Consider the following 12132-nt stretch of genomic DNA (forward strand, 5'->3'; position numbering starts at 1 on the left):
GTTTGCGTGCGCGCTTGTGTGTGTGTGTGAGAGAAGGAAAAAGGTGATTTAAAAAATAAAAATAAATCATTTTACGAGTTATCCTCCCCCTCACTACCTACCTATTAGTACATGCCTGTGCTGTTCCGTCAGATTCTGCTGTGCTAACTGCCCATTTATTTCCCAAATGGCACTCTACTTCCTTTGTAGTGCACTATGTAGGGAATTAGGGTGCCATTTGGGGGACAAGCTGGTGGTATTTTATTCCACAATGCTTGTCTTCGATCTTCTCAATGTATTGACTTTATTGTACAGGGATGGATTATTTGTGTTCAATTGTTTTTCCTCCACCATTTGTTTTTGCTTGTACATAGAAACTAAGAGAAATCCCACGTTTTTTTTATTTTTTATTACATGAATATAAAACAATAAAAAAAAAATGTTGCTTGAGAAAATGTGAATAAAACCAATTTTGAAATAAAGATATCACCACTTGTCATGTTCTGTGTCTTCTGACATGGATATAGTAGAACATGTTCAAATAACAAATATAATTCTCAATATCATAATTGATCAATTGTAGTTAAAAAAAATAATACACACTTAACTTGACTCATTTGCATATTTGAAACTTGAGCCCGCGCTACGTCAACGTGCTCACGTCGCTCCGTGGAAATTATGTCACTTCCTCATGTTATCCCGGAAGCCGGTGCCATGTTGTGATTTTTGACGAAAAACTAAAAAATCATCACGGGCGAAGTTCAGAAAAGTGGGACAGAGCACATTTCGGGGTGAGAATGGAGGTAAGAACGAGAGTATAAAGTTTTCAGTGGGGAATCACTTGTGTGGTCGGCATATCCAACCCTGTACAGGTTGGATCGCACAAGTGTCAACAATATTTGGTTTTCAAACACACAACAATGAATACACGCTCAGAAAGCCTGACATCATTCAGACCTAGCAAGCTAACTAGCTATTAGCCAACTCTTTCCTAGTTTGTCAGCATTGAGTAGAGAGCTTTAACCTCTATTTTCTAAAAGTCCCTGAAGATTGAGATTAACTAACTACCTTATATGATCTTTGTGAGAAAGCTTGCTAGTAAACAGCAAGAAGGTGACAACAGGAAAATCATTTCCTCTGCCACTCTATTCGAGTTGTCTCTAAAATTAACGCGTGGCAATTGCTGTTTTTCTATGTTATTCTTGACAGTGGGATTTTCCAAAGATGTGAAAGGCAGTTAGTAGTGGTTGTTGTAACATTTATTTTAGGTTTTGTCCAGAGAATAAACGGTTAAAGCCTTTAATTTGGCGTGGTCTTTACTAGGCCATTGGGATAAACCATTTGAGAAAAGTGGGAGGGAGTGAAAATCCATGTTGGATATCAGATGTTTATTTAATTCAATAATGTATTGGTTTATTTGTCATAATTGAGCCATATGTGCATTTTTAAAAAGTACATCGATTGTTACATGATGACAAACCGCTTTGAAATAAACTGTTTGTAAGCAAAATTCCGATATCCCAGACACCCTCCCACACTGACACCCGCCCCCAAGATTATGGCGATTCAATTCCAAATCCACAATTCTGGTTCCATTGATCAGCCTTGCTCGAACGCAGAGCAGCGGTGAGAAAGAACCGGACGAGCTAAATTCTTAAATGCATCAAGACAAGTCAAACTACGGTCATTTTCGGGATTCCATATATCGTATAATTTTAGCCTTATGCTTGTTTGTGAGGTGAAGATAGTTTGAGTTTGTTCTAGTGTAGTAATTTAGGTGTATAAATATAGCTAGCACAGGATTCGGTACCACCGCCTTGCGTCAGCATAGTAGGATAGCCACGCTAGCTAGTAACTAGACGGGTTATTTTTGGTATGAGTGACCCGAGCTCTGGCGTGCACTGAGAGAATTATTTCGCCATATGCATAGCAAACGTCCGCTTCGTTTTATACCTTGAAGTTGCTATGAATCCTACATATTTCATGACAGAAATCTGAAGTCTGGGCTGTAGCCATTTTTGATTTATTCTTCATTGTTTGTACATTTCGTGATACTAAAACAGTCAGTGAGTGGTACAGTAGTTTTCGTTTATAGATTTGTTCCGCACTTCATCCAATTGCATTGATTGAATGTCATACGAAGCGCCCTTAGAAAATGGACCTGAATTTTTACTCTGATCTAATGGATGGGACTGGGCAACACGGAGATCCAGAATTCCTGGACCCGGGGTCTTTCAATGGATTTGACAATAAGGTGACCGACAACAAGAGCTGTGTGTGTGTCTGTGTCTGTCTGCGCGCGTGCGCGAGCTCTATGGCGACATCTATGACCCCCACAAACACTCAGAAGTCTTATAACTGCATATTAAGGCTTGGTTGAATATGTGGTAGCTACAATACACGTGTAATGTATTGGCTGATATGGCGAGGTGAGCTGTGGTCATTGGGATGTTTACTATGTGAAAAGTATGCCTAGCTGTGTGTGTGGTTGTTGTAAATCAAATCAAATCAAATTTTATTTGTCACATACACATGGTTAGCAGATGTTAATGCGAGTGTAGCGAAATGCTTGTGCTTCTAGTTCCGACAATGCAGTAATAACAAGTAATCTAACTAACAATTCCAAAACTACTGTCTTGTACACAGTGTAAGGGGATAAAGAATATGTACATAAGGATATATGAATGAGTGATGGTACAGAGCAGCATAGGCAAGATACAGTAGATGGTATCGGGTACAGTATGTACAAATGAGATGAGTATGTAAACAAAGTGGCATAGTATAGTATAAAGTGGCTAGTGATACATGTATTACATAAGGATACCGTCGATGATATAGAGTACAGTATATACGTATGCATATGAGATGAATAATGTAAGGTTTGATGAGGTGTTGTTGATGCTATGCATGATGTCATTGACTTTATAAACATGATGATGATGCTGCTCATTGTTATGTGGTGATGATGGTTTGACCCATGTGTGTGTGCTCTGTGTTTCAGTTCCCTGGAGGCAGTGACAACTTCCTGACCATCAGCGGGGCAAGCCATCCGTTCCTCTCCTCCTCTGAGGTAGCTACTCAAACCTTCCACTTCACTCTCTTTTCTAAACATGCTTTCCCTCTCTTTTTCCTCTCCCCTATCCTGTTTCTCTGTCTACAAATCCTCAAACAATCTGCAGTTATTCACACACCTCTAACATACAGTATAGCAGGTGAGGACGTCTCATACTTGACATCGTTTCATACTTACAATGGCATACTTCTCCCTGCCCTCTACTGTCTCCTCTCCACCCCTTTCTTCCTTACCATCTCCCCCCATCCCTTACCCTCTCTTCTCCCCCTTCTCATTCCTCTCCATTCTATCCCTCCCCTCAACAGACATTCCACACCCCCAGCCTGGGCGATGAGGAGTTTGAGATCCCCCCCATCTCCCTGGATCCGGACCAGGCCCTCACTGTGTCTGATGTAGTGGCCCACTTCGGAGAGCTCTCGGACGGGGAGCGCGGTGGCCTGTCCACCCCCGGGAATGCGGTGGTGGGGGGAGACGACCCGTCCTTCGCCATGACCTTTGTCAACACACATTCGGGGTCACAGGGGCTGGAACACCATCTTAGTCTGGGGGTCATCAGTCAACCTGGTGGAGGAGGGGCCATGCTGGGGTCTGCTCTGGGGATGGTGAGAACCATAGAGATCATTTCAATTAATAAATATTATCTGACCAATATGGCCGTCCTGTAGTCACGTTGCCCGGAATGCCAATCACCATTCTAGTGTTTTATTTAATTCTGTGAGGACTACAATATTTTATTTAGCTCGTAATACTCAGCCCTTGTCTGTTTATGAACCCCACATCTTTTCCAGGATCTGGGACACCCCATTGGTTCCCAGTTCAGCAGCTCCTCCCCAATGACCATAGACGTCCCGCTGAATGACATGGGCCACGGCCTGTTGGGCCACAATCAGCTGACCACCATGGACCAATCAGAGTTCAGCGCACAGCTGGGGCTCAGCCTGGGGGGCGGGGCCATCCTGGCGTGCTCGCAGTCGCCTGACCAACCACTATCGGCCGCTGCTTCACCCGTTGGTTCACTACAGGATGACGACATGGACGACTTCAGACGGGTCAGTCCTATTGGTCAATCTTTCTGTCATGTCTGTCTATTGGTGGATTAGTCTCTGTCGGTCTTGTTTGTTCGTCTTTCTGTTGTAATGCAATTCTCAATGTTGTGTTTACAGTGCATTTAGAAAGTATTCAGACCCCTTGACTTTTTCCACATTGTTACATTACAGCCTTATTCTAAAATGTATCAAATATTTTTTTCCCTCATCAATCTGCACACACTATCCCATAATGACATTTTAGCAAAAACAGGTTTTTAGAAATTTAGCAACAGTATTCAAAATAAAAAAGATATTATATTTACATAAGTATTCAGACCCTTTACTCAGTACTTTGTTGAAGCAGCGATGACAGCCTCAAGTCTTCTTGTGTATGACTCTACAAGCTTGGCACACCTGTATTTGGGGAGTTTCTTCCATTCTTCTCTGCAGATCCTCTCAAGCTCTGTCAGGTTGGATGGGGATCGTCGCTGCACAGCTATTTTCAGGTCTCCAGAGATGTTTGATCGAGTTCATGTCCGGGCTCTGGCTGGGTCACTCGAGGACATTCAGAGACTTGTCCCAAAGCCACTCCTGCATTGTCTTGGCTGTGTGCTTAGGGTCGTTGTGCTGTTGGAATGTGAACCTTCGCCCCAGTCTGAGGTCCTAAGCAGGTTTTCATCAAGGAACTTTCTGTACTTTTCTCCGTTCATCTTTCCCTTGATCCTGAATAGTCTCCCTGTCGCTGAAAAACATATTGACAGCATGATGCTGCCACCACCATGCTTCGCTGTAGGGAAGGTGCCGGGTTTCCTCCAGGCGTGATGCTGCCACCACCATGCTTCGCTGTAGGGATGGTGCCGGGTTTCCTCCAGACATGATGCTGGCACCACCATGCTTCGCTGTAGGGATGGTGCCGGGTTTCCTCCAGGCGCGATGCTTGGCATTCAGGCTAAAACGTTCAATCTTGGTTTCATCAGACCAGACAATCTTGTTTCTCATGGTCAGAGTCCTTCAAGTGCCTTTTGGCAAACTCCAAGCGGGCTGTCATGTGCCTTTTACTGAGGAGTGGTTTCTATCTGGCCACTCTACCGTAAAGGCCTGATTGGTTGAGTGCTGCAGAGATGGTTGTCCTTCTGGAAGGTTCTCCCATCTCCACAGAGGAAGTCTGGAGCTCTGTCAGAGTGACCATCAGGTTCTTGGTCACCTCCCTAACCAAGGCCCTTCTCCCTCGGTTGCTCAGTTTAGCCGGGCGGCCAGCTGTAATAAGTCTTGGTGGTTCCATACTTCTTCCATTTAAGAATGATGGAGGCCACTGTGTTCTTGGGGACCTTCAGTGCTACAGAAATGTTGTTGGTACCCTTGCCAAGTTCTGTGCCTCGTCACAATCCTGTCTTGGAGCTCTACAGACAATTTCTTCGACCTCATGGCTTGGTTTTGGCTCTGACATGCACTGTCAACTGTGGGACCTTTTTATATAGACAGGTGTGTGCCTTTTCTAAATCATGTCCAATCAATTGAATTTACGACAGGTGGACTCCAATCAAGTTGTAGAACCCTCTCAAGGATGATCAAGGGAAACAGGATGCACCTGAGCTCAATTCCAAGTCTCATAGAAAAAGGATCTGAATACTTATGTAAATAAGGTATTTCTGTTTTTTTATTTCTAATAAATTTGCAAACATTTCTAAAAACCTGTTTTCGCTTTGTCATTATGGGGTACTGTGTGTATATTGTTGAGGACATTATTTATTTAATCCATTTTAGAATATGGCTGTAACGTAACAAAATGTGGAAAGGGGGAGGGCTCTGAATGCACTCTATATTCAAGTACTTTGATCAATGTATGGGAAACTGTTTTTCTGTATTCTCTCTATTTCTCGTCTCTCTCTCCCCATCTCTCTCGCCTATTCTAATTCAGCAGAGCGTGTTGGTGGAGTCCCCTGTCTCTCTCAGCGTCATCTCCCTCGATCCCTCTCTCTCCGATTCCCCCATACCTTCCTCCGCTCCGTCCTTCAGCACCCCTCCTACCCTCGTCCGGAGAGGGGGAGCGGTCGGAGGAGGAGGAGGGAAGAAAGGGAAGAGGAGGAAAGATCCCAACGAGCCCCAGAAGCCAGTGTCGGCCTACGCTCTGTTCTTCAGGGACACACAGGCAGCCATTAAGGGACAGAACCCTAACGCCACCTTCGGAGAGGTGTCCAAGATAGTGGCCTCCATGTGGGAAAGTTTGGGGGAGGAGCAGAAACAGGTACACATTCACGTGCAAACGAACACACGCATGCAGACATTCAAACGCACATGTTCACATTCACTATACAAGAACATATGTAGATATGAGTAATGTATACTGAACAAAAATATAAACGCATCATGTAAAGTGTCGGTTTCATGAGCTGAAATAAAATATCCCAGAATTGTTCCATACGGACAAAAAGCTTATTTCTCTAAAGTTTTGTGCACAAATTAGTTTACGCATGTTAGTGAGAATTTCTATGCTATAATCCATACACCTGACAGGTGTGGCATATCAAGAAGCTGATTAAACGGCATGATCATTACACAGGTGCACCTTGTGCTGTGGACAATAAAAGGCCAGTCTAACATGTGCAGTTTTGTCACACAACACAATGCCAATGATGTCTGAAGTTTTGAGGGAGCGTGCAATTGGCAAGCTGACTGCAGGAATGTCCACCAGAGCTGTTGCAAGAGAATTTTATGTTATTTTCTCTACTATGTGCCGACTCCAAAGTGATTTTAGAGAATTTGGCAGTACGTCCAACCGGCCTCACAACCGCACACAACTTGTAACCATGCCAGCCCAGGACCTCCACATCCAGCTTCTTCACCTGCACAAACTGTCAGACCCACTCAGGGAAGCTAATCTGCGTGCTCGTCGTCCTCACGACAAAGCTTATTCCCCCTCAGGAGACTGAAAAGATTTGGCATGGGTCCTCAGATCCTCAAAAGGTTCTACAGCTGCTCCATCAAGAGTATCCTGACTGGTTGCATCACTGCCTGGTATGGCAACTGCTCGGCCTCTGACCACAAGGTACGGCCCAGTACATCGCTGGGGCCAAGCTTCCTGCCACCCAGGACCTCTATACCAGGCGGTGTCAGAGGAAGGCCTTAAAAATTGTCAGACTCCAGCCACCCTAGTTATAGACTGTTCTATCTTCTACCGCACGGCAAGCGGTACCTGAGTGCCAAGTCTAGGTCCAAAAGGCTTAACAGCTTCTAACCCCAAGCCATAAGACTCCTGAACATCTAATCAAATGGCTACCCAGACTATTCTCATTGTCCCCCCCATCCCCTTTTTATCCTGTTGCTACTTTGTTTATTATCTATGCATAGTCATTTTAACTCTACCTACATGTACATATTACCTCGACTAACCTGTGCCCCCGCACACTGTATATAGCCTCGGTATTGTTATTTTACTGCTGCGCTTTAATTATGATTATTTAAGAGAATTTACTAATTTATTTTTACTTAACACTTATTTTTCTTAACTGCATTGTTGTTAAGGGCTTGTAAGCATTTCACTGTTGTATTCGGGGTATTATTATTTATATTATTTCAATTGACTTTTTGAACTGTAACTCAGTTAAAATCTTAAAAATTGTTGCATGTTGCATTTATTTTTGTTCAGTGTAATATCATCGGGTTCACACATTCTCTCATGATATCCCTGTATGTATTCTTCTCAGGTGTACAAGAGGAAGACTGAGGCAGCTAAGACAGGGGATCTCAAGGCTCTGGCAGCCTACAGAGATGATCAACTTCCTGAGGTGAGACAAGACTAGTGTTCCTAGAGAATGATATTCAGTTGTACTGTGTGTGTGCTTAGGTTTATTACGATGGCCAGTCTTTGTCAACGGGGTGCAGGTAGCCTAGCGGTTTAGAGCATTGGGCCAGTAAACGCTGGTTCAAATCCTGAGCCATCTAGGTGAAAAAACTGTTGATGTACTGTTGAGCAAGGCACTTAACCCTAATTGCTCCTTTAAGTCGCTCTGGATAAAAGCATCTGTTAAATTAATCAAATGTAATGTGTAAACTAAATGTCCACTTTTACCTCTACCCCTCTAACTTCAAACTCCTTTCTCCTCCTTTCTCCCAGCCAACCATAGAGCTTCTGGACACTGCTCTGTCACCTCCCTCTCCTCCTTCCCCCGCCCTTCTCCCCACCCACGTCGCCCCCCATCCCCGCTCCACTCGTTCCTCCACCCCCCACCTGGCCCCTGAGGAGAACACCATTACCAACATCTGCACCTCCAACATCATCCTAACAGGTGGAGATCTCCCTCAAGTCACCACCCGTTCCCGTACAGGGGCGCACAAACCGCCCGCCCCGGCCCCCAGCCCCCCCACCGTTACCAAAATCATCATCAAGCAACAGAAGTCTCCCTCAGGGGTGACTGTGGTGTCTAGTAGTACGGTATTGTCGTCCCGTCAACCACCGCCACTCCAACAGATGCAAAACACCCCTCCGCCCCCCCGTCTCCAGCAGATGGTACATGCCCAGGCCCCTCCGCCACTGCAGGCCAAACCAAGAGGCGGGGGTGCCGGTGGTGCCACAGCACCACCCCCCCTGCAGATAAAAATGGTCCATCCCTCAGATTTGGACTCTCCGATTATCGTGACTGCTGCAGGGGGGTTAGCTGCGTCGGGTGGGTTCAATCCGAACTCGGGGAAGGTGGTACAGTCCTCTGCCATAGTAATGGCCTGTTCAACGGAGGCTGAGGACGGGGCTGAAGGAGAGGAAGGGGTAAGATGCTTCCTAGATATGGTGATGTCATAATATATGCTTGGTAACATACCTGATAATTCTATAAATCTGATATTTGCCACTCAACCCTCCCCCATCTTAGATGCAGGTGGAGTTGAATGTGTCTTCAGGGCCAGTTGTGACCCAGGCCTCCAGCCCTAACCTGTGTGTCAGAGCCGGCTGCACCAACCCAGCTGTCGAGAACAAGGACTGGGACAGGGAGTACTGCAGCAACGAGTGTGTGGCCACACACTGCAGGTACGGACGGATGTATACGTACACACACACACACACACTGACATTACCACGTGAAACGCTTGGAAGTCAAGATAGATCATGTTCTTCCCAAAGAATGGAAAATGTCGATAAACAAAATTTCTGCTCCCAATTGTGATTTTAAAAATTGGTGTTGATCTATTGACGATCTCTATAGGGATGTCTTCATGGCCTGGTGTGCGATCCGAGGGCAGAACTCCACCTCCGTCACGTAAGGAATGGACAGAAGGAGTGAGAGAAGATTATCATGATATAGACATGATAGAGGGAGGACTAGGAAGGAGAGAAGAGGAGTGTGGACTGAACAATGGACATGGTGGAGGAAGGAGAGAAAGGAGAATAGATTTGGCTTTTATTCACAGCAGACTTTGTCCTCTTAAGAAGAATCAAGTGGAAGACCAATACTCCTGTGATGTTAAATTATGAAGTTTAAATAATGAGAGTATTTTATATGAAATGTTTTTAATCATTTTAAGATGTTGGTAAAAAGTAATATAACACTGCAGGGTACTATTGGGATGTCTTGCATTTCATAGCTTGGATGTTAGAGTTGGATAAAGGGTAAGATCAGGAGTTTCTTTTTCCTGATCACGTGACACAAGGAAAAACTTAGCCACAATGACCATATTCTTCTTGGCTAGGTCACGTGATCAGCAGAAACTCCTGTTCCTATCCATCAGCCAATGAGAAGGCATGTTTATTTCACATGTGCGTCCTCTCGTCCGACTTCCGTTGAAACGGAGATCACGGTATCAATGTTGTCCATGTTATCAATGTTGCCTGCGACTTAAAATCAGTCTCACCCTCAGCCCTAGTGGGAAATCCCCTTCAGTCTAATCGTTTAGACCGTTGGTTTCCCAAGCAGACCTGGTTTCAGATCCCACCGTGACATACAAACCTCTGGGCTGCGTTCAGGAGTGTGAAAAATTCAGAACGTTGCTGATAGACTGGCCATGTATTGAATTGACATGATTCCTTTCTCTAGAACATGACAGAGAAGCATGTCTGTTTACATGTTGTATTTCTATCAGAACGGTTGTTCCACACTGAACATGATTGCCATTGAATGGGAAGGTTTCACGTATGCATATTACGAACATTCAGGATTACAGTTTGTTTTTGAAAAACCATCATGTTGGTGAAATAAAACTGTAGGAAAAATATATTTGAAAGAAAATACATAGTCATTTAAGTAACGCACAAAACAACACTAAACCAGCTTTTATTTTGACACTACATGACCAAAAGCATGTGGACACCTGCTCGTCGAACATCTCATTCCAAAATCATGTGCATTAATATGGAGGTGGTGCCACCCCCCCCCCCCCCCCCCCCCCTTGCTGCTAATGTGGGAACATGGCTGCGGTGACTTGCAGCCACAAGTCGTTCAAATTCCTCCAAACGATGTTCGTTGGGGTTGAGGTCAGGGCTCTGTGCAGGCCAGCCATGTTCTTACATACCGATCTCGACAAACCATTTCTGTATGGACCTCGCTTTGTGCACGGGGGTCTTGTCATTCTGAAACAGGTAAGGGCCTTCCCCAAACTGTTGCCACAAAGTTGGAAGCACAGAATCTTCTAGAACGTCACTGTATGCTGTAGTGTTAAGATTTCCCTTCACTGGAACTAAGGGGCCTAGCCCGAATCATGAAAAACAGCCCCAGGCAATTATTCCTCATCCACCAAACTTTACAGTTGCCACTGCATTCGGCCAGGTAGTGTCCTCCTGGCATCCGCCAAACCCAGATTCATCTGTCGGACTGCCAGGTGAAGCATGATTCATCATTCCAGAGAGTGTTTCCACTGCTCCAGAGTGCAATGGTGGCAAGCTTTCCACCACTCCAGTCAACGCTTGGCATTGCACTTGGTGATCTTAGGCTTGTGTGCGGCTGCTCGGCCTTGGAAACCCATTTCATGAAGCTCCCGACAAACAGTAATGTGCTGACGTTGCTTCCAGCGGCTGTTTGGGACTTGGTAGTGAGTGTTGCAACCGAGGACATACAATTTTTACACGTTACATGCTTCAGCACTCTGGGGTCCCGTTCTGTGAGCTTGTGTGGCCTACCACTTCGCGGCTGAGTCGTTGTTGCTCCTATACGTTTCCACTTCACGATAACAGCACTTACAGTTGACCGGGGCAGCTCTAGCAGGGCAGAAATTTGACTTACTGACTTTTTGGAAAGGTGGCATCCTATGACGGTGCCACGTTGAAAGTCACTGAGCTCTTCAGTAAGGCCATTCTACTGCCAATGTTTGTTTATAGAGATTGCATGGCTGTCAGCATTGGGTGTGGCTGAAATAGCCAAACCCAGTAATTGTAAAGTGGTGTCCACATACTTTTGTAGGTATATATGGTGTGTTTCTGGAGAGGAAAGGGAGAATATATATTTTTTAAATGTTTTAGTGTCTCGGAGTAGGAATGCTGATTTAGGATCAGGTCCCCCATATGTGATCGTGTTAATTTGGATCTAAAAGGCTGAACTAATCCTAGATCAGCACTTCTACTCAGATGCTTTATGAAGACGGCAAATGAAGAAATTAGTATTTTAACCATTGAAATGCAATTACGAGAAAGGACATCCCCATTCACTAGTGTAACAATAAAGGGAATTCTCATTTAATATAAATTCTATTCAATAGTAATTATATTGATATGGTTTTACCACGTGCATCCATAGATTTACTTGGTATTGCATTCGTAAAAGGGAAATTATGGGTTGTGAATTATCACTTACTAGTTGTCATCACTACATTATGCATGTGGAACAAAAATGACATTAACATGTTAATGTATATATATAAAAAAAGGAAATGAATGAAAAGGTTATTTTTTTGTAGATAATTTGAACTAATGATCATAAATGTTTTATGGAAAAATAATGCTTTATGTATCATTAGGTAAGATTTGTGTGTGTTTTGGTTTATATCCCTAAAAGGGAAAAATAAGGGGGAAAAAATGGGGTAACGTTGCAGAAAATTAAATGAACTAATCCAGTTAATTATTTTTTTAAATCA

At 44.2% G+C, this 12132-nt stretch overlaps 1 protein-coding gene across 3 annotated transcripts; it reads left to right on the forward strand.

Annotated features, from left to right (window-relative positions):
- Window positions 1-655: 655 nt before the first annotated feature.
- Window positions 656-10279, forward strand: LOC110531498 (TOX high mobility group box family member 4-A). Of its 3 annotated transcripts, none has more exons than XM_021614706.2 (9): window positions 656-782; window positions 2981-3049; window positions 3358-3654; window positions 3841-4101; window positions 5999-6325; window positions 7785-7865; window positions 8195-8842; window positions 8946-9100; window positions 9276-10279. In XM_021614706.2, the coding sequence occupies exons 1-9, from the start codon at window positions 777-779 to the stop codon at window positions 9331-9333; spliced, it is 1902 nt and encodes a 633-aa protein (XP_021470381.2). In that variant the 5' UTR covers window positions 656-776; the 3' UTR covers window positions 9334-10279. The 3 variants fall into 3 exon arrangements, with proteins under 3 accessions (XP_021470381.2, XP_021470379.2, XP_021470380.2); XM_021614704.2 differs by lacking the exon at window positions 656-782 and adding an exon at window positions 1560-2233; XM_021614705.2 differs by lacking the exon at window positions 656-782 and adding an exon at window positions 1560-2233 and having other exon boundaries at window positions 6002-6325.
- The last annotated feature ends 1853 nt before the right edge of the window (window positions 10280-12132 follow it).

Source organism: Oncorhynchus mykiss, chromosome 9 (assembly GCF_013265735.2).
Source record: "Oncorhynchus mykiss isolate Arlee chromosome 9, USDA_OmykA_1.1, whole genome shotgun sequence".
Classification (NCBI taxonomy): Eukaryota; Metazoa; Chordata; class Actinopteri; order Salmoniformes; family Salmonidae; genus Oncorhynchus; species Oncorhynchus mykiss.